This window comes from Canis lupus, chromosome 8 (assembly GCF_011100685.1).
Source record: "Canis lupus familiaris isolate Mischka breed German Shepherd chromosome 8, alternate assembly UU_Cfam_GSD_1.0, whole genome shotgun sequence".
Classification (NCBI taxonomy): Eukaryota; Metazoa; Chordata; class Mammalia; order Carnivora; family Canidae; genus Canis; species Canis lupus.
The window spans coordinates 50,950,392-50,973,329 of record NC_049229.1 but is presented as its reverse complement, the minus strand read 5'-3'; the positions used below and the strand labels follow the sequence as shown (position 1 = coordinate 50,973,329).

Below are 22,938 nucleotides of genomic sequence, written 5' to 3'. Positions count from 1 at the left end.
CAGCCCAGAGCCCTGCGTTGCTGATCTGCTCAATTAACAACCTGGACCCACTCACCTCCAGGCTTCTTGTTATGGAGAGAACACACGCTGAATTGTTTAAGCAGCTTATAGCTGGGAAAACAACTTCCCTGATACAATGTGGGAGGCTCCCCTCATTCTCAATAAGACTAAGACTCAGGAAAACTGAGCCCCTACATCTCAGAGACTGGGCTGGGGCTGGAGTGGCTTAGTTTATTCTTTCACCGAGTTTTTGTCCAAAGTGAGCAAATAGAGTCCATGCCTCCAGAACCTACATGAACACCTCTCTATTAGATGTGGTCCAGGACTGCTGGGACCTTATAAAAAAGATGTACAAGACGGGATCCTTGCCTTCCAGGTACTCACCAACTAGTTGGAGAATTCATACAAGTATACAAACAGCTACACTTCAAGAGTGCATGCAGATGAGTGATACAAGTATTAGGGGCCACCTCTGGCAAAGGGGATGAGGAGAGGCTTCCTGGCTGGAGCTATGGACTGAATTGTGCCTCTCAAATCGCTATGCTGAAGTTCTAACCTCAATACGATTGCATGTGAAGGCGAGGCCTTTAAAGAGGCAAAGTTAAATGACTTCAAAAGGGTGGGGCCCTAACCCTGCAGGACTGATGTCCTTAGGAGGAGAAGACGACACCGGGAGTGTGTCCACATAGAAGAAAGGCCACGTGAGGACACAGCAAGAAGGCAACTGTCTGCAAGTCAGGAAGAGAGGCTGCACCAAAAATCAACCTGCACTTCCAGCCTCCAAAACAGTGAGAAAACAGACTTGTGTTGTACAAGCTACCTAGTCGGTGGTATTCCATGACGGCAACCCAGGCCGACCAATATGGTAGCATTAATGCTGGGCCTTTATAAGTGAGTAATAATGCCAAATAAAGTTCTAACTTAGCTAATAAAAACACAGATCATATACTAAGTACCTACTGTGTACCCTGCAACCTTGTCCATCGCTGAATCTTTAAATACCATATACACACTGAGAACTCTCAAATTTATATCTTTGAGCTCCAAGCTGGACTGCCACCCATGATGCTCCTATGTGAATGCTCGAACTACTGTCTCCAGCCCAACTATGTCCTTCCCAAAGTCTTCCCTATGTCAGGAAGTAGCTCCACCCTCTACCCTATAACTCACACCTAAAAGCTGTGATTCAACTTTGACTCCTCCCTCTGCCTCCTCTCCACACCCAAGTCGACAAAAAAGGCCTCTCAGTCTTATATCCAAATACACCTTGGCTCCATCTGCTTCCCTCCACCTCCACTGCCTTTGGCATGGTCTGCACCCCCATCACCTCTCAGCCTCCTGACCGACTGCCCCACTGCTCAGCTTGCTCCCTCCAGAGAAATACTTAAAATAACAACTCTGTTCTTCCCCTGCTTGAAATATGTCAAAGGCTCTGCTTTGTACTGAGAACTAATCCAAACTTTTTCCCATGGTTTATGAGGCCCCGTGTGAAGCTCCATCCGCCAAGCACCCCAAATCCTTCTCATTCCTGCACCCACCTCATCACACTCCAGACCATGCCAACACTTTCTCTCCCTGCCCTGGTGCACCGTGTGCCCCCTTGCCTAGAACACTTTCTCCAAGCTCTGCCTGTGGCTGTCCTCCAGAACTCAGCTTAGATGGCAGCTCCTCTGCACGATATCTGAGCACCCAATCTACACACCCCCATCACCCACCCTGCCTGTTGCCTCCAGTATCTGCAACCTGCAGTTATTCCATCTACCTGTTTGTTCACTTGTTTACTGCCTGTCTCTCTCAACCACAGTGCAGATCACATGGAAGGCCTGTCTGTCTGCTCATCATTGGAACCTCAACACCTAGTCTAGGTTCGAGGAAGAAAATAATGTTTGTTCGGTGAACAGACTTTAGGAGCCATGGGGAGGCACTTTACATGCATTATCAATAAAGCAGAAATTATCAACCCTATTTGACAAAGCAAGGAGATTGTCTCTCTCCTGAGATAGCAAGCTTTAAAGCCATATAAGCCTGGGGCTGCTGGTGGTCATCACTGCTACAAAGCTTGCTGGGGAATGAGGTCAATTTGCAGAAAAGTAGAGCCAAGGGATGGCAAGAGGTGGTCTCTTTGGTGACATCACTTAAGACTCCATCTAGCCATTTCTAAAGGCCCTCATCACAAGGTAGCTTATGGGGTGGAGCACGAGGCTCCAAGAGGTGATGAGAACCATCCAAGGACATTCCACTAGGAAAAAGCAGGAGCTAGAATTAGAATCCAGGTCTGTCTGAATGCACAAGCAGGACTTGTTCCTTGTGGTGAGCAGGGGCCTTGGCTGAGTCCAGACCTGTCCCCACATGGCTATGGGTCAGTCTACATGGGTCTGGCAAACTGACAGACCAGGAAGACAGAAACCAATTCCCTGAGGAATGAGAGGCCTGGGAGAGAGGTCGCTACAAGTACAGGGGAGAAGGAAGGGTACCTAGAACCAGTCTCAGCTGACTCCATGGGTTTCTTGTCCAGATCAATAGAGAAATGAGCTACAAAGATAGACCCAAAAGTCTGTTTACACACTCAAGAAGGAAAATGGCACAAGTGGCCCTGCCTGAGTGCCACACTAGGAACTGACGTGCTCTCTCCAGTAGGGAGGTATACAGGAACCTTGCGATGGGAGACAGTGCCCAGCAGGAGACAGAGCAAGTGGAGCCAGACTTAATGATGAGACAGTCTGTGGGAATTCCCAAAAGTCTTGGAGGAGAACTTGGAAGCCTGAAATCCCATGTGAGTGGGTTGTAGCAAAAGCCACAGCAGTCTGGATAATATGGTTAACATGACCAGGTTGATAAGGCCAGGAAGGATACAGTGACACATCATTCATTCTCCCTCCTTGCATTCAGGGACACTGTCTTCTAGTATATCTCCAAAGCTGCCCACTGTTCTATTATCACATCCCACCAGCCCAGAACCCCAGACCCAGGGTTGGAAGGGGTCCAAAGGCTATCCCTGGCCCCACCCCTTACATTCAGAAGAAGGCAAGGCCAAGAGGGGATCACCTACCTCAGTGGCAGTGACTGGAGCTTGGCCAATGCCCCTGTTGACAGAGTCCCAAGACCGGGCCGTCAGCATGCAGGCAAACAAGGGGTAAAGATCCCCAGCTCCCAGGCGCTGGCTGTACTTCTTCACCCTCTTCATGTCAGTCCAGATCAGTGACTGCCAGAGATGGCAGTAATCCAGGCGGAACTCATCTGTGAGCACCTACAGTGAGGGACAGTGTGAAAGGACCTGGGCCTCCTTTCCTCACAGAAGGCCTAGACCCTGGCTGGTATGAACACTGCAAAGGGGGACAGATGAAGACCAGAGCTCCTGTGCATCATTTGCTTCTCCCCCAAAGTTAAGCCATGCCTGAAGGTCCAACTTGAAAGCTACTACTTGCCAAGCATTGGTCTTGAGTGGCGGAGGTCCCCAATGCCCACCAAAATCACACTCCTCACCTGCCTACTAGTTAGATGCAGCCCTCTGCCTGAGCTCTGACCATTGAAACGTGCCAGAAGCAACATGTTCAGCTCCTGAAACCTTTTCCATGCATGCCCCTCCAAGCCCTTACCCTTGCTGCTGGAGGATGATCACACACACACACCCCCCAAGGGAACCCTAGGGGGCAGAGCCTCAGTCAACCCCTGCCTTTAGACTCCTCCACCTACCGGGGACAGGTATGTGAAAAGCAATTAAACACCTGTTGTGTCTGGGCCATCATGTGCTTAGGGTTTGTGTATGACAGCAGCAGGCCTACCTTTTACACTAATATACCTAGTGTCATGAGTCTTTCAAAGAAAGCCAAGATTTTGGGAGGTGAGATCAGGGCTCTGAGGGGAGGAATAGGAGATCATTAAGGAAACCTCTCCAGGACCATGTGCCTCGGACTCAAGATAGGCTCTGGGTCCTGGCATTGGCAGTGAACTTCCCAATTTCCAGACAGGAGCTCATGGCTCATCTGAAGCATTTGAGTCCCAAGTTCCAGAGGACAGAGCTGGGCCCATCCAGTCCCTGTCAGCTCCAGGCCTCCTTTCCACTGCACATTACCTCCTACCTGGGGCTGAGTTACCCACCTTCCCTAAAGTCCCAGCTCATCAAAGGGTAGCTTACTTCCCAGTGGGTACAGTTTTTACAGCTGATAAAGCACCTGCCATACCCAGGCACATCTCCGTCTATTCCTCACCTACTTACCAACCTCATTTGGCTAAAGAGAGCTCGTATGATGTGACCTGCACATAATGACAACTCTAGGAGGAGGGCAGGGCCTCTCTATCCACCCTGGCTATCTGCCTCCTGTGTCTGTGGCAATTCGGGAACTGAGCGAGCTCTGATCCCAGGTAGGCCCAGACCCTGGGCTGGCTGGGTAGGAAAGGCCTCTCCCACCTGGTAGAGGCCGTGGTCCAGCAGGACAATCTCCACCTTCCCTGTGCCTGGGCACTTCCGCACCAGCACATTGCCAGGGTGGGGGTCACAGTGCACGAAGCCATTGACAAAGATCATCTCACTGTACATCTTGCCCAGGTGGCGTGAGATCTGAAAGAGAAGGGAGATGGGTGGGAGTTATGCTGCATTAACATCTGTTTCAGAGATCTCGACTCTGACCCCTGAATGTGATCCCTTTGAAGAGGAAGGCCAGAGGCATCAGGTGGACCTAAGCGGTCGTGGTGGGAGTGATGGCTTATGATTGTATAGTTCTTGAGTTTAAGACAGAAGCTCAGTTCTAACCCAGTTCTTCTCAACTTCAGCTGCACATAGAATCACCTAGAACTCAGAAGTGTTAGATGTGGGCCCCACGTATCAGCATCAGTTGTCAAGTTCCCAAGGTGACTGCAATACACAGCAAGGTAGAACTATTGCTTCTAGCATTTGCAGAGGCTGTAACTGCCACCCCAACCACCCCCCCCCACCTTCTTCTACCCTGTTCTCTTCTCAATCTCTTCATTTTCTCCCCAGAACTGAAGATGGGTGGGAAAGCTGGGGGTGGGAGTGGGGTCATCTCAACCTCCCCTTCTCCAAACAGCAAGGCTAGGGGCGCATGAGTGAGGAATAGGTGCCCCCTGCACCCCCTCGGGCTGTCCCATCAGCTCCAAGGCAGTCCCCAGGAGGACCTAGAGTCACAAGCCCTGCTCCCCTCTCCTCAGGCCCCTTTCCCTTTGCATCTCCCCACCAGAGCCCAATGTTAATCTGATTTATGAAGTCTGCACAGAAGAAATGACACTGGAGAGGCCATTTAAATCATCCTGTCACTGCTGCCCTCCCTGCTGAGGCGGTCTTCTTATCTCTACTCCCTTTTTATTAAAGCTAAAAGCCTCTTCCCAGCTAGGGAACAGCTGCTGAATAGCGCCAGACTTGGGCCCACAGATGGTCTGCCAATGGGTTTCCAGAGGACAAAGAGATGCTCAACTCACAAAGCTGATGCCCCAGGACACACACTGCCCTTGACACTCCTCTCAGTCATGCTGGACCCCATGGTCACGCATAAATATATCCCAGCCAGAGGAGAGGAGCTGGGGCCCATGAGTGGGGGGAAACATAGGAGCAGAGTCTTAAAATGAAGCCTTAATTCCTTTGCTTGACCTACAAAGCCCTGAACACCAGACCCAGCCTCCCTCCCTGGTCTCCTCTCATGCCACAATGACACTACAGCCACATCCACTCTCTCTCTCTCTCCTCCAATGGCTCTGTGCTTTCCTACCTCAGGACCTTTGCACACGATTGTCCCTCTGCCAAGAGCCTTCCTCCCATCTCTCTTTCCCGTCCCAGCTCAGCATCAGCTCTCTGGAAAAGCCTTCCTTGACCTCCCAACCTAGATGAGGTTCTCCTACCACAAACTCTCACAGAACTCTACTTTTCTTTCATGGTACTAGCACGTTATTTGTGTCATTATTGATTAGTGACCATGTAGCCCACTCTTATAAGCTCCTAAGATGGCAGAGGCTGGCTCTATTTTGATAATTGGCTTTACTGAAGTCTAGTTTACATACCATCAACTGGCTCTACTATGTATCCACTTACCTATAACAGGCCATACATGTGAATATAGGACTCTACCTTCAACATGAATGAAATCCTTGCCTGTGGTTGTTTTTTTGTTTTTGTTTTTGTTTTTTGAGATGCTGTGGTTCCTGTCTTAATGCTTATCCTAACCTCATTAATCTCTTCTGAATCCCAGTTACAAGTGGCCCCAAAACAAATCTTCAAGGATAACCCTACTATAGCAATAGATGGCATCCTTATATTGGCTTCAAAAGTAGGTACAATATGATCCCCATTTTACAGATAAGGAGCTGAGATTCATCAAGGTTCAACTTACATAGAATCACAGGGCTACAAACAGGTACAGCCAGGATTCCAGCCAGGTGTGACCCCACCGCCTCCTTGTAACCACTCTACATACAGGCTCACGGCAACCTCTACACTTCTCACGTGAACTTTGTGAGCTTAAAGGAGTTACCTCTCCCAGCTTTAGTAAAGAGGTTGTCTGAAGTCCTGACACCTACCCGGTGTCACGCTGAGTGAAATGAACGTCCAGTACTCTGCTGGCATTTGGAGGACTTTGCCCAATGTCTAGTTCTCAGCCTTGGGCTGAGATGTCAGATGTCCCAGGGCCACCATTATCCATCTCCTTGGAGGGGGGCCCAACTAGAGTTGGTCCAGGCTGAGCCAGCAAGTCTCCTTTCGAGAAGCCCTTTGGTTAGGCTCCTTGGAGCTCCAGAGAGCCATGCTCTAAAAGGCAGCATTTGCCAAACCAATTGCATTTATTAAGCAATAATTCATTTTTATTTGTCAAGGAGGCATATAAGGTCCAATCAGGGCTCCTGATCAGCCCAAGATAAGCAGTACAGCCAGACTATGCTGACAGAATTCCAGCCAAAAGCAGAGAAATGACATTTCATTTAGTCTGGGCAGACCTGTCATGAGGAGATGTATGATCTCCCCTGAGCTTTCTGAAATACTGCTAATCGCTCTGGGCCCCCTATTACTACATTGAAAGATGGCCCCTAGGGGTCTGGGAACTCAGGATGGAGGAAGCCCTTGCCCACGAGGAGTGAGCTGCTGCCAGAGGAGGAAGAGATGCTGCCAACTGTAGCTCATATATACACAAGCAAAACCATCAAGTGGCCTTCCCCAATTTGACACCCCATCCAGCTGCTCCTATTTGGGTGTCTTTCCATTTGGGAGCTGTTCCTGATGTTCACTTTAACCAGATTTCGCCAACATAGATAGATATGGAAGGCACAAGCAAGAAGGAAAACCAGCGTAGGCCATCAGCTTCACTCTGGAGCCATCTTTGTACTACCTAGGGCTAGTGCATGACCTGGTAGTCTTCTCCCTTCCCAGTTTGGGTCCAAGTTCCCTTAGTTGTTAAGTGGGATTGATTCCATCTGCTCTACATCCTCACAGGGTAACCCTGACATTCAAGGTCAAAATGTGAGTAGACCTGGGAAAGTGCTTTATATGCTACATACTATATATCTACTATAAAATGCGTATATTACTATATAAGACATACAAATGTGTTAGCTTACTATTTAAAACGTGGGGAGAAATGTCCCCATTATCACTTTCATCAAAGTGTAATTTTCAAAAAGTTAAAAAGCACAACTCATAAAAATATAGAATGAATACATGTCAAAGATTGTTTAGTTCACCAATAAAGGAGCAAATAAGAAGGGAGAGCTGGTTCAGAGAATTTTGAGGGGCTGAGTATTTTATGGGAATTTAAACAGGAATAAGAGACTAAGATTCCTGGATTAGATATAAGACTGGTTATTGTCCTACAGAGCAATAAGGAAATCATAACCTTTGAGGTTATCATTCCTCTTGGGCAGAAATTATTTGCATGTCTAGCAGATAAGATCTACAGGTTGACATATGGCTTCAGTCTGAGCCCTTAATTAATTGTCAATAGCAGCGTCAGACAAAAGTACATTCCCCTAGATATTAAAAAGCCCTTGGTGGGCTGCTTGAACAATGTCTAAGAATGACTTTGAAAGGATACACTGCACACTCTTGGCCTTAATTTCTAAATTTTGGGTAATTTTTCCTCACATCTGTGAGAGTTAAATAGTTTCTTGGAACCACTTTGCCCAGAGAAGGCAAACAGCCCCCTTCTACTCGCAGAGACACGGAGGATCCCAGAAGAAATCTAAGGCCATCACTGGGCACCCTCTCTCCCACCCTCTTTTCATAATAATTTCGCTCTGTCTCATGATTAAGAGCAAACAACTATGAACACTAATGAACATGAGGATGCAGATAACTCTTCCAGATACTGATTTCATCTTCTTCAGATCTATACCCAGAAGTGAACTGCTGAATCATATGGTTAGTGTTCTTAATTTTTGGAGGAACCTTCACACTATTTTCCACAGTAGCTGCACCAGGCTGCATTTCCACCAGGTGTGCATGAAGGCTCTTTTCCCCCCTCCTCACCAACACTTTTCTCTCTTAGCTTCTCTTTTCTCTCTCTCTCTCAGCTTCTTGATGACCATTCTAACAGGTGTGAGGTGGTATGTCCTCAGGGTTTTGATTTGCATTTCCCTGATGATGAGTGATGCTGAGCACCTTTTCATGTACCTGTTGGCTACCTGTATGTCTTCTTTAGAAAAAAAAAAATGTTCAGTTTCTCAAAAGCTGCCCCTTGCCCTGTGACAGTGGCATCTGCATAAGGACAGGGGAATGCCACCTTCTTAGAATAGTAATAGCTAACACTCTGTGCCAGGCACCATTCTGGGCACCTTTCATGGACTCAGAGCCATCCTCTGTAGTAGACAGCTGAAAGAAGGAATACAAAAAGGAAAGGAGACTTGGTCACCCAGCCAGCAGTTAGTGAGACCGGGCTCCAAACCCAAGTGGCCCTGGTCCAAGAAACAAGCTGTCAATCACCCATTCTTGGCCTTTCCACTTAGAGGGAAGCTCCTGCCTGTAGGCAGGGCTGACGCAAAACCTTCTGAAGGTCCACACAGCAACCAAGGAGGCATTCCATCTGGAAGAAAGAGTCTCAGTGGGAAATCCAGGACTGCTTCTCTAACCAGAAAACTCATTGTTAACTAAAGCCATAGTATACCTCTTTTTAGAGAAAAAAAAAAGTCATTGACAAGTCTTTTATTGTTCTGTGTAAAAAGAATGTGCCATTCATGTGAGTGACTTCAGTAATTATGTAATGCCTTTATTTCCTGACAGTGGGGATGTTAAAAAAAAAAAAAAAAGGACTCTATAAAAAGTCTGAGTAAAGAATTAATTTAGTAAATAATATTTAAATCAAAGAGTTATTTTTGGATTTTTCTCAAAACTTGAATTGGCTGAAAGTGCTTTAATTATTCTATAATTGCATAGATTAATTCATTCCCACCCCCAAGGGAAAGTCTATTTATGTTCCTGGGGGTGTCGTGCAAGCAAGGCCAAGATCTCTCCAAGAAACAGGAGGTTGCTGTTGCAGGATATTAATAATCACGTAAGTAGCCTGATGTAAAGTATAAAGAGGTTAATTATTCAAATTCTCCTCGCTCTTCCATTAGTTTATGGCCAGGCTTCTTGAGGCACAAGAGCCTGAAAGATCAGGATTTTATTCTTCATCCTCAGGAACTTCCCTGGGAATACATAAACCTCAGATTACTTGCTGCTGCCCGGCGAGGCCAAATGCATTCGTGGAGAGGGTCCACCTTGGACTAGCTAACACAGAGATAAAATTCCTGAATGCAAAGGCATGGGGAACCTCTTCAACCACACAGGGTGCTAGGAGAGGTGGTGAGTGGGTTAATTATAAGAAGCCAGGAGAGCTACTCTAATTTTGGAGCTCAGTGAAAATTTCTCTGGGTTAGGCTTACAGTGAGACATCACCTGAGAGCCAGGACATCAGATATCCCCAAGGCCAAGAAGGGCTTCTCAGGTCTCCTGGCCAGACAGACTCAAGGATCACAGTGACCAGAGGAATTGGGTTCTGGGGCCACGGCTATTGAAGACACAGTGAAGTAAGAGCTATCAACATTTTACATCCCCTGCCTCAGGCAACAATGCACTCCACGAAATACTTCCACATCCTTCCACCTTACCTGGGTCAGTATAAAAAATGGGGAAAGGGTTTCTTTCCTACACATTTCCTCTTTCTGGCAACTCTTCTCGCCAGTGCCACAGAGCAGGCTGAGTATCATCACAACTAGTGTGGAGCATGTACCGTGGGCATTGCACCAAAAACTTCATGTTTTAATCATCAAACTACCCTCTGGGCTACCCTTCTGCACCCTCACTTTATAGCAGGCAGCTGGGGCTTCCAAAGAGTGACTGCCTTCACCAAGGCGGCATGGTTCATAAGTAGCATAGCCAGTACCAAGGTCTGGGAAGGCCGACCCCACTCCTAACATCCCTGCTGTCAGGGAAAGAAATCTCCAGAAACCCATCTCATGCACCTAGATCTCTCTAACATCCCCACGCTTCTCAAGATTTGGTCCGACAAGTTAATAGAGTTCTCTATGCAGACAAAAGGAGATGTTTTCTCTCTAGTGATTTCAGTAAGCAGGATCCTTCATGTCTCTTCAGCTTCAACCCCCCACCCCCACCCTTGGTCTGCTGAGCACTCTCTACCACTAAGCCAGAGGCCCAGGAAGCAGAAGATGATGCTGAGGAAAAGTCAGTGTGGTACTCAACACGGGGAGACCAGGCACTACCTGCATTTATAGATAGGAGTTGGGGTGGGGTCACCGTTTGCTCAAGCGATAACCACTGCTCATTTTCCAAGTCTGTACCCAGGACCAACAGAAGTAGGTGGAAAGGAGGGGGGCAAAGAAAAGCCTTAGGGAGACATGCTTCTGTGAAAAACATCATGAATTATAAATGATCTCCTACAGGGGCTCCTGGGTGCCTCAGTCAGTTGAGCATCTGCCTCCAGCTCAGGTCATGATCTCGGGGTCCTGGGACGCATCAGGCTCTCTGCTTAGGGGGAAGCCTGCTTCTTCCTCTACCTTTGCCCCCCACCCCCACTCCACTTGGGCTCACTTTTTCTCTCTCTCAAATAATCTAAAAAAAAATTTTTTTTAATTAACGATTTTACACAACTCCACAGCTTATGGTCTATGCTGTGACCATGACCAATGACCCTGTAAAGTAAGTATTGTTAGGACTCCAACTGCCCAGATGTGGACAATCACTCAGAGTTTAAGTTACTTACCCCAGGGTGCCTGGCCAACAAATGGCAGAGCCAAGCATAACCCCAGGGTGCCCCAATTTTGAAACCCTCTGTCCCTTCCACTAGGGCACCCAGCCTCACCTTCTCCCACACTCTGTGCATACCTCTGGTATAGCACTTACATGTAGTACCTGTACACAGGAGGTACACAATAAGCATCTGCTGAAAGATGCATTTGAGAACCTTCCATGGCTCCCAGAATGACCTGGAATGGATTTTAAAACTACTGGAAGGAAGAAGCATGGCAAGGGTTTCTGGCTAAATGCAGCAGACTGAACCCACGCACTGACTCCACTCTCTCCCTGACCCCACTAAGATAACCAAAAAGAAACAAAGAGCCCCTGACAACAGAGAGCAAAGAGACTAGCAAGCCTGCATCTGCCAGGGGGAAGCAGACAGCTATTGAGAACTGGCTTAGCCAGCTAGACAAGAGACCCTAAGCTGGTGAAAGGGGAGCCTGGTGTTTGCCCCAAGCCCAGAGGCTCAGCAACTGAAGGCCCCTGACACCTTTGAAAACAGGAGTTGGAGGTCTTGAAAAAGGAGGATTTGTGGTCAGTCTTGCAAAATATGAGCTGAACCCCAAATCCCACCCCACCACCACCCCAACTCTGACTCAAGGCAAGATTTACTTTCTGGAGAGGCAAAAAGATAAACTCTGGAGGCCACACCATATACATCCCAAGGACAGGCCATCCCAAGGACAAAGGACTGAATCAAAGTCCACGTAATAACCACTGGGAGCCTCCTGCCCTCTTTCCCTAGCTGGCTCCCAGGCATCTCTTGCAAGCTCCCCATCTCTCCCACCCCTCTCTTGCAAGCACCCACCCCCACTCTCCACAGATTGCTTACCAGGCCCCACAAGTCCTCATCCCCACCTCCCCCAAATTCCCAACTTTGTCACCTTTCTCTCTAGATAATTTCACACAAATTCAATTGGGCCTCAGCCCAGGCAGGGTCTTAAACATGCACTCACTGAAATCCAATTAACCTTCGATAAAAGGTCTGCAATCAATAGTCATCCTATGGCTGGAGGAGGCTCCATCCAGCCTAGGAAAGCGTGCTCCTACTCGACCTTTACTTTTAATAAAATCAATGACAGTCACTGTCACCGGCTCTTAATGTGACTGGCAAATATGATCACCAGGGCAAGCCCTCGGTAATATGCTGCTTCTGGGTGCAGAAACTCAAACAAAAGAGGGCCCCTCCAGGCTGCTGGGCGCCCTCAGGCCTCAAACTTCCTGGATGAGTGAACACACCTGGGCAGGGTTGCCCTGTGCCTGGAGGCTGGCCTTGTAGCAGGTGGTTCCTGGACTCCAGTCGGTGTCTGAACCACCTGAAGAGTTTGTTAAAATGCAGATTCTTGCAACTGTTTCCACTGCAGATTCTGATGAGTAAGTCTGGGGTGCAGCAAGGATCTGCATTATTAAATGATCTCCCTCGGGTGATTCTGAAATAGACTGAATAGGCTGAAGTCTTAGCTCCCAGCAATCACTGTGGTACAAGATATCTAAGCAGCATGTATCCTTAAAGTCCAACTAGCTAATCCAATGCCTTCAATAAGAAAATTGAGGCTCAGAGAGGAGGAGTGATTTGTCCAAGAGCATACAGCAAGCCACAGGCAGAACAGGCGCTGGAACTCAGGTCTCTTGCCTCCTAACCTGACATTTCTGAGTCTTTGGGTGCTGGCTATGTAGACTGGTCTTCAGGTCCTCACATGCTAGGCCCAGCTGGGCTGGGATGCTGCAAGGCCAGAAGGCCTCTTCAAAGTGGAGTGGGGCTGACTCTAACATGTGGTTGGAAGGGTCTGGAGCCATCCTCACCCACTTGGAAAGCAATTCCTTCCACAACCACTTCCTGCGCCCCAACTTCAAGTTGAGTCACCTGCTTGTGGCAGCCAAGATCCCACTAAACATGGCCGCCCAGCATAGGGGGTGAGATACCTGCCCCTTGCCACTTCTGTCTATCCTTTGCACTTCCCTCCCCAGGGAGCACTCACAGACAGACCATTCTAAGGAGAGCTTTGCTCCAGGGATAGGCTCGCTGAGTCCCACAGTCCTCAGGAGACTTTAGAACCTCAGAAGGCTGTTAGAAACTTTCAGTAACGTGGAGTATCCTATACCCCTGCCCTCCCCGCCTCCACCCAAAACACACACACACATGCTCATGCCCCACTGGTCTTCCATGAGGCCTCTGACTCTGCTGCTGCTTGGTAAGAGACATAATAGGTTAGTTTCTGTAAAGCAAAGCCTGTCCCCGGTCTTCTCCCAAACGATGGTCAGCGATGGCACAGTAGAGCACATGGACCACCACCGCCCACTGCCAAGCCTGAGGTTTCTGGGACAGTATTTAATGATAGCATCTCAGAATACCAAAGAGCCTCCCAGGTCATGTAAACCCCAGAAGCCAGGGCCAGGGGACTCAGGAATTAAGTAATCAAGACAGTGTGGTACTATTACAAGGATGGACCAATGGACCAATGGAAGAGAACAGAGCTTCCAGAAAAGACCCACAGGTGCCTGGTGACAAAGATGCCAGATATCTTTGCTTCTTTATCCAGCTGGAGATTACATAGTAGATCCGTATGAAAGTGGATGGAAACGTACCATCAAGATCTGGGAGCTCCCCTCTCTAGGTCTCTGATTCCTTGCTTGCAAATGGAGGCACCAAGCCATCCCTCCCAAGTTTACAGTGTAGAAAGGGCCTGGCACATGGCTAGGCAGTTAGTTAACACTAGTGGTATCAGGAAGAGAGGAAAGGACAGGATCCAACGATGGTAATAATCATGAAAACAACAACAATCTACTAGCTACCAATCTGGAGCACCAACCATACTCCAGGTGCTGTGCCTGGCACAGCTCATGCACTGCTCCTCTACTCCTCACTTCTTTAGAAGGAGAACAACATTTGCATGAAATGCAAAAAGCCATGCCTGACATGAGTCAGAGAGAGAAGGGTTGCATTCAGTTAGTGCCTGGGTGGTGGGCAGAGCTTCTCAGTAAGTACCGCACCTCCTTCAAGGAGTTACTGATGTGGCCGTCGCCCAGGTGGCCCTGGTTGTACTGCAGCCAGAGTCCGATCCCCAGGAGGGGCATGGAGAAGACAGAGGAGCAAGGGCTTTGACATCTGGCAGACCTGGGTGCAAATCCTTGGCTCTCCCCCCGCCAGCTGTGTGAGGTTGGGCAAGTCGTTTAACCTCTCTGAGCTTTAGCTTTCTCATCCATAAAGGGGGTTAAGATCTCTCATCTCACCCTTGGGAGAACAGCTATAAAGAGTAGTGATTACACGTGTCAGGTGCCTGGTACATATTAGCTGCTTATAATTATTATTATTACTGTTATTGCTTTCCCCAAATCACTCTGATATTAGTCTGCCCCACTCTGCATGTCCACAGGAAACAATAAACCAACACTCTACCCCAGCCCTGCCTCACAGAGGCTAACCCAGGGCACGAGGCTGGCTTATTTATTCTCCACGAATTCACAGGATGTCCAGCAAGGGTCTGCTTTGCATGGAACGCTGCCCTTATCTTCCAGGGCTGGAGGCAGGAGCAGACAAAGCAGGGCTCTCCGAGGGCACCACCCTGGCCAGCTCCCACAAGCCCCCTCCAGCCCAGCTGCCCCTCCTCCCAGGCACCTCACTCAGTGGTGAGAGCAAGCAACTACAGCAGAGCACATCTTTGTTTGCACTTGTCTTTGAAAAATCAAAGCTGCCTCTGATAAAACACCACTGCAGCTCTGGACTCAATGTATCCAAAGAGATTAATGGATTTGGGGGCCCTGCTGAAATGAAAATCCCACCGCAGCTGACAGTAAGTAAATGCCGGTAACCTGGCAGAGGAGGGGAAGGTATGAGGTCTCTGGCGTCTTTCCTGAAGTGCAGGCAGAGAGACCCTGCTCCCCATTAAGGCTGTTCAGGAAAAGCTGGAGGTGATCTCTCCTTCCTTCCCTCACCCTCTCCACTGGAGCCAAAGACTTTGTACCCAAGGGTCACGGTCGGTAGGGGATCCCTGGCTAGACTCAGGGATACACCAATGGAGGAGATGGGCAAGGAGGTCTCTCCCTCCCTCCTGTGCAGGAGCTCCATCCAAACACCCTCTGCAGGCCCACCCTAGAAGGCAACAGTAGCAAGAGCAGGGTCAGAAGCCCCAAGTTGTGCTACTGGCCGAGTGACCTCGGGAAAGACATCTGCTCTCCCTCTGAGTGCTCTGTCATCTGGAAAGTGGAGGGCTGAATTAAAATAATCCTTTTCTTATCCTTTCCCAACCCAAAAGGGAGACCTCTTCTAGAAAAGCCCAACAGGCAACTCCAGTGATGGCAGAGCTGCCCTGGGTGAAGTGGGGGCGGGGGGTCCTAGGGCCAATCCTGCCTCCCCACCCTACACACACATACCCTGAAGCCCCCAAAGAGTTCTGGGAGCATCGTTCCCTGAGTTCCCAGGAGGCCAAGGCCAGCTGTGGCTGAGCCCTTCCCAGCCATGTTCCCAGCGACTCAACCCCTCCTTTTACAAACAAGAAACCGTGGAGTCAAAGGGACTTGGTTTTCAATCCCAGCTCTACTAGCTCTGTGATCTTGGACAAGTCACCTTCCCTCTCTGCATCTCTGATTCCTCATCTGAAGAATGAAGACATTGAGACCTGCCTCCCAGGTTTATTTTGGAAAAAAGCACCTGGTGTGGCAAGTTAGGGATTCAATAAACATTTGCGTAAAAGGAAATAAAGGAGGAAAGGACGGAGCCCAAAGAGAAGAATGAAAACCACCACCATCTTGCCACCATACTGGAGGATGAAGTACATGCCAGGCACTGCTCAGCACTTGTGTCATCCTCACAACCTTCTCAGAAGGAAGTCATTGTCCTCCTGACGGAGGCCACACAGGCACTTGAATGGAGGTCTGAGCTCCCAACCTGCACCCCCTCCTACCATTCCTACCATTGGCTCGTCTGCTGAGCCAAGGTGTAGCTTCCTCTTCTGGGCCACCCACCACTGGGACCACAGGCTCATCTTCATATGCTGCCTGGGGTGGGAGGAAGGGAAGAGCATTCACCTCTCTCCATTTCTTCCTCTCACCAACCCAGAGTGGTGGATCACATCAGTGTACTCCTCAATGCCCTTCATGACTCCCCGGTACCTTTGGGGTCCTGCCCAATGTCTTTACTACCCGCCCCTACCTATTTTTCCACACCCCCCTGGAAACCCTGCCAAACTTCACCATTCCCTTCCCTGCACTGCCATCACTGCCCTCAACCCTCTACCCTGACACACACGCACCCAGCAAATTCCTACTCATCCTGCTGGGGAAGCCAACCTGCACAGACACAAGCTCCCTGGGGTCTCACTCATGCCCCTCCTGCTGCTGAGAGGTGGTCATAAGGAATTAGTTGTGTACCTAACAGCAACCCTAGGTGGTGAATTCCTTAAAGAAGGCAATGAGGTCTGGCCCCCTGTAAACCCCCATAACCAGTTCATAGGAGGGACTATAAACATGATAGCTGTTGTTGGGAAAGTACCACTCCATCCCTGTCTGTGGGACCCTATGGCAATCAAGCAGCAGAAGACGGTGTACAGGCCCACCCACTGGCCAATTTCTTTCTCTGGGACCAGTGGGGTGGGAGGTGGGAGACCAAAGGCTCTCTCTTCTTGTAGTTCTGTGAAGTAGAAATAGCTGGCACCTGCTGTCCCCTGCTGGCCTGAACCCTCGAGGCCTGAGGAGTGGCAGGGAGAGGGGAGGGCAGGAAGAGGGAGGGTCTAGGTGCCCCCAGGGGCAGAAGTAGTAAGGCCCACGGGTTTCACACCACTGTTCTCTGGAGCTGCTCAGCATTGTGGGACTCCAATGGTACAAGAAGACAGGTGGTGGTCACTTGTCAGGGCAGGAGCTGCAAGAAGGGGCTCAGCACATGCCTGCACCCCACCGTGTGCTGCCAGCCCCAGCTTTAGGAGACAGGGTGGAGGACAGTACTAGATGCCCTGGGAGGATGCTTTGTGCTCAGAGATACTATAATTCTTCAAATAACAGGCTCTCTTTCAAGACTGTGAGACCTCACAGGGACACACCTGCCCTCGGTGGGCAGCCCTGACCAAGCCTGCATCCCTCACACAGCAGCCATGAGTGCTCAGCCTCACCTCGTTGACATCGATCTTGTTCTTCTCCATGTAGTCTCTGTCGTTGACCTGGCCGCCGTCCACAAACTCCATCAGAAGCACTCGCTTGGTGGACAGATCCCAGTAGATGCGGGGGACCTGGAATAGGCAAGGGCAGGTCAGAAGGGCTAGCGGGCCTGCAGCTGGAGGCCAGGATCACAGAGAAGCACAGTGAGCAAGGCAAGGGCACATGCTCCTCCCAGGAACAGGAGACAAAGCCTGAGAGGGTCCAGAGCGGTGACAGACAGGGCAGTGCGGGTCAGCCCAAGAGAGCCAGGCAGCCTCCTCCATCAACGAGGCCCCTGGCCCCTCCTTTAGAGACCCCTTCGTGCTTAGGGGACCACAGAACGGCTTCCCCACCCTCCTCAATGCCTCCAGACACAAGAGCCAAACTAAAATTGGGATTTAGGGGGAAAGGTGTGGAACTCCTTATACCTGAGCCAGAGTTGGCACTGAAATCTATTTCCTCTCTCACTAGGCCTGCTGCAGGCTCCTCACATGAATCTCAACCCTCTGCCTCAATTTCTACACCTGTGCAATGGATCTATTAGATGTATATGTCTACAAATGAACAAATTTTTACTAGGTGATAAACTTTTCAGTCTGGAAGTCCTGAGTCTTCTCACACTCATTTCCTACAAGTCTTCTGTGGTAGATAATGCTGGATCCTAACCCAGCACCTACTCCCAATCTTCCTCTTCCCCAAGGACATACTTTCCCTGCTTGCCTTGCAATAAGTATGGCCAAGTGACACAGTTTTGGCTTATGAGACATATGTGGAGGCCTGCTAGGGGCTCTGGGAAGGTTTTCCTTTTCTTCATAAAAAAGGGATTTTGTAAATGGTGCAACTCTTCTTACCTCTCTTTCCTACTTTGGAAGTGAATGTGATACCTGGAGCTGCAGCAGCTATCTTGTAACCATGAGGAAAAGTCCAAGAAAATCAGAGATGTTGGCCCTGTCACTGTCAAACCACTAACACAATATCAGCAGGCAACTGTTGTAAGGCTTCTTGCCATGTAAGGAAAATAAATATTTTTTTTTTTTTACAACACTCTAAATTGTGCTTCTGGTCACCTGCAGACAAGTGCATTCCTAATCCAAATGCTCTCCAACTGCCTCTGACTTTGAGAACACCCAATGGCCAAATAAGAGACCTGATTTCCCCAGGAATAGGCAAGAGATCAGACTGCACAAGGGCTGCTGGGCTGCCATGTGAGTGAGTGACAACCACTGCCTGGAGGGAGGAATTACTGGGATATCGGCGTGCCATGTTTCCCCAACACCTTGTGACGACCTTGTTTCCACTCACAAATAAATTAACAAGGGCAGCTAATTCAAGGGTTTTGGGGAATAGGACTTCCCTCAACTCAACCCCCAAAACTCATCTAGCAAGAAGACCGCAGCCCTCAAGTCAAGAAACCAGCTTCCTTTCCTCATTCTGCTAATACTCCCATGTCTTCATCCACCCACTTAACGTCCAATGCCTCAGTTTTCTCATCACAAAAGACTACTCCTGCCCCACCTCTAGAAGGAGCTCTGAGGAGGACTGGGGAGGCACACACGAGCGAAACACCCTGGGCTCCCTGAAACAGAGGTTCCAACTGAAGTCAAGGTGGCATTTTGGTTTTGCTACTTTCCTGTAGTTCTTGCCGTTCAGGAATCTGGGCTAGTAGAGAAATCTGTGACTCTCTCTGACTGTGAACTTAAAATTCAGTCTCGCTTGGCACTTTTCAAAAGCTATCTTTAAAAATACGAGTGCAAGTTTGCTGTTGTGGCTTCCAAATGGAGAGGACATATTTTGGGGGAAGTTAAGTTCTTTCTCTTGGTTTGTTTGGAAACCTAAGCTTGGTAGTGGGTGCCTGAGGGCTCTGGGGACTTGAGGTCAGACCTCCACCCCACCCCCCCAATCTGGGCCTGCCTGAGTCAACTTGGAAAACAGCTTGAAAGAGCCACAGATGGAAAGAGAAAACCCAAAGTCTGGAGACTCTCCGGGCTTGTTAATCAGGGCAGTGGGAGCACCACATTCCCCCTCCTTCAGCCTTCTTCCCAGCCTCCCTGCGAATGCAACCATCCTATATGACAACACAGTGGCCCCCACCTCAGCTGCTTAGATTGGAAAAAACAGAATACCAAACCTGGGAAGTTGAGAGGTTTGTCACGAGAGCTCAGAGAGGACAGCAATTGCCCCTGGACAACTATATCATGGAAATGACAACGAAATGCAAATCTGCTCCCTGCTCAGTTAGGAGAAATCTGGCTTGACTGTGGGACATTAATTTGATGACCTGACCCCAAATCATCCTATGGGCAGGAGGTAAAATTCACCCCAACACCAGTGTTTCATCCCCATGCCTTCCTTCTTCTGCTCCTTCCATCAAAGTAGAAGAAGATGAAAGAGAATCATTTTAAAGAGGTGATGAGAAGAACCAACCCCCACCCCACATACCCCCCAAACAAAACTGGACCTAGGGAGGCCCAGGGCCAAGGGGGGGTTGGGGACCCCACAGGAAGGGTCACACCCTGGCCATGAGGACTCTGAGTCTCAAGTCTATCTCTTTGTACAGATCAGAGGCCCACTCCTGTGGGCAGTACCTGCCCTCAAGCCACGCTGCAGCCAATCCTGATCCCAAGCAGGAAGACACAAATTATGGAAAATTGCAGCCCAAGACCCCAGGCTTCAGCCTCCTAGTCTGGCCCTGACCCCACAGTTCCCTTCTGTTCCTGTGCTTTGGTCAATGCACATGCAAAATAGGCTCTGGTTTGCCTGGGCCAGGGCTCATCACCCGGGGAGCCCAGGGAAACAGCACAGACTCGAGTCAGACTCTCAGGATGGCACCCTGGCTTTGCTATCTCCAAGCTGAGTGACTGGGTAAGTTTTATGACCTCTCTGAGTGCCAGCTTCCCACCCGTAAAGTGGTGATGCCCTTCAGAGCAAAGCAACACTCCCAACTTCCTACTAGCATGTGTGGAATCCTGGTACTCGACACAACAGCACACACTTAGCACCTGCTGGACAAATGGCAGCTGCCATATGACAGCCGTGTAGCATTTCACATGTGGTTCCGGCACACAAGCAGAGCTAACGCTGTACACACTTCGGCACAAGTCAGATCTGTCCCATAAATTATGACAAAGGCAGAACAGCACAGTGGTTTAACAGGCAGGCTCTGGAGCCAGGCCGCCTCCCTTCAGAACCTGCCTCTTGCCCCTTAACACAAGCTGTGTAAACTTGAGCAAATGGTTTCATCTCTCTGGGCCTCAATTTCCCTACTGCAGACAAAGGGCTAATCATGGCATTTCCCTTGTGGGACTGTATAAGGATAAAGGAGTAAAAACATGTAAAGCACTTTTAAAAGCACTTTAAAAAGCACAGGCACATAGGGACGCCTGGGTGGCTCAGTGGTTGAGCGTCTGCTTTCAGCTCAGGGTGTGATCCTGGGGTCCTGGGATCGAGTCCCACATTGGGCTCCCTGCAGGGAGCCTGCTTCTCCCTCTACCTGTGTCTCTGCCTCTCTCTCTGTGTCTCTCATGAATGAATAAATAAAATCTTTTTTTAAAAAAAGCACAGGCACGTAAAAAAATACTAATTCATACTAATTATTATACATCAGTGGTTCGTAATCTTTGAGATTCATAGGAAGCTATGGTGCTTCTCTGACTGCATGCACATTCCTCAAGGCCTGCCCACAATTTCTGGAGAGTCCCAGATCCTCACCTTGCACTAAGAAGTGGCCACCCTGATGCGGCCCCGCTCAGGAGATGACTACTTAACCTCTCCCTGAAGTCTTCGCACATCCAAGCACACTCTCAGATCTTCTAGTCTCAAACCCTGTTTTCCCACCTGTCCCCCAGCTTAGTCACAAACCTCATGGCCTGCCCTATCCCCTCCCCACAGTACACGACAAATCTACAAATGCCCTGGTTTTGACCTTTGGGCCTGGCTGCCCTCTCACCCTCTCCTGGTCTCCCTGATACCACATTTCCATTCAGTGCTTGTCTGAGGTGCAGAGATTTATAGCACAGGGCTGAGGTTATTAAACCCCACTGGAAGATGCCTCACACACTGAGAGGTAAACTCTTCGCTGAGGCTTAATTACGCACAGATGTTGTGATGGGGTGCCAGTGTGCAAAAGCAATCTATCTCCAGTTTTAAGAGCTGAACTGGGTTCACAGTGCAAAATTTGCTTCCCACTTGTTATGTGTTTAGGCAAAATTAATTACTCAGGAGCCTCAGTTGCACCATTGTCTTAGGAACAGTGTGTGGGTTTTAGAAGCGGCAGGTCAAATCATTACATTAATTATTTACCCATTTGGCATCCTCATTTCAAAAATTTGTGTTATTATTATTATTACATGTCTTGGTCTGGCAGATGCTAGTTGGCCCCAGCCAGTGGATGATTTGCTGTTTCCATGGGAACGGTGAAGGAGATGGTTCTGTTTGTCTGGTTCATAGTTCTGGTGCTGAAGAGCACCCCTGCCAGCTTAGAGGCAACAGAATGCCCTTAGGCGAGCACCAGAGATGAAATCAGAAAATCTGAGTTGCAGCCCTAGCTCCTCTACTCTAAGACTGTCACCTGTAAAATGGGGTGATGGCTGTTGAAAGGATTCAATGTCATGGTACCTGCATGGTGTCCAGGGCAGAAGAAACATTTAATAAATACTGCCTACCCCTTTGTACACTCAACACTTCTTGGAAGCCCCCTCTGAGCTCCTTATCCTGGGCAGAATGAAATACGTGCTTGTGGGAATCCACAGAAACGTAGCAAAGTCTCTGTCATAATCTGGACATATATGCATGTCATAGGCCCAGATTGTAACAACATAGAATGTTTGTCCCCAGCTAGACGGGACGTTTTTCTCAGATAGGAGCCAACCATCTCTTATTCATCTAGGTCTCTCTAGCTCCTAGCACAACACTAAGTTCAGGAAATGCTCAGGGAATGTGGGATAAAGGAATGGAAGAAATGGGATATGCAAGCAGAAGCAACCATAATTAGATTCTACAGCATCGACCAAATGAGTTAGTATCACTCCTTGTCTGAGAGAGCCGTGTTTTTCTTGAATTGGTGGCTTGAACTTCAAGGCTAGGGCAGAGTTACCAGATCTAGTTTGCACAACTGAATTTACAGGCACACCCAGATCTATGATGGCCAGCTGAGGAAGCATTAGTCATACATTGTACTGGGGGCAGACAGTCCAGATAGACCTGACTCTCAACTCACGCAGAGTCAAACTTTGTCAATGGCTACATCTTTCGCCAACATCAGTGTCAAGACACTACACAGATCCACAGTTGTGGCTTCTCCTCCCATGAGCTGAGCTTTAGGATTCACAGGAGGCTAGTGTGGGCACACCCTCAACCTCCCCATCCCTGTTAATCAATCCGGATAGCAGAAGTATCAACACTACCTCCATTTCTTAGGATGTCTTCAGAAGCCACACAAACATGCTAGTCAAGAGCAAGAGACCTTCCCACACAATGTACCGAGACACCTCCCCCTCTAGAAGAGGACTGCTTGACAGTTGGCTCCGGCACTACCATCTAGAGCTCCTAGAAGATGACTTCCTTTCCTACACAAGCTCCAGGCTGCC

At 49.0% G+C, this 22,938-nt stretch overlaps 1 protein-coding gene across 15 annotated transcripts in view; it reads right to left on the bottom strand.

Moving 5' to 3' along the window:
* ADCK1 (aarF domain containing kinase 1) overlaps positions 1 to 22,938 on the bottom strand; it is a 147,708-nt gene that overhangs the window by 4,402 nt on the left and 120,368 nt on the right. For all 15 annotated transcript variants that reach the window (XR_005363599.1, XR_005363600.1, XR_005363601.1 and 12 more), the window contains 3 exons: positions 17,329 to 17,445; positions 4,409 to 4,558; positions 3,050 to 3,247 (listed from right to left, as the gene is read on the bottom strand). Coding sequence is in view for 10 of the 15 variants with exons in the window: in XM_038545425.1 (XP_038401353.1) it covers positions 3,050 to 3,247; positions 4,409 to 4,558; positions 17,329 to 17,445 (465 nt within the window). In the remaining 5 variants the exon portion in view is untranslated. The remainder of the gene's footprint in view (positions 1 to 3,049; positions 3,248 to 4,408; positions 4,559 to 17,328; positions 17,446 to 22,938) is intronic.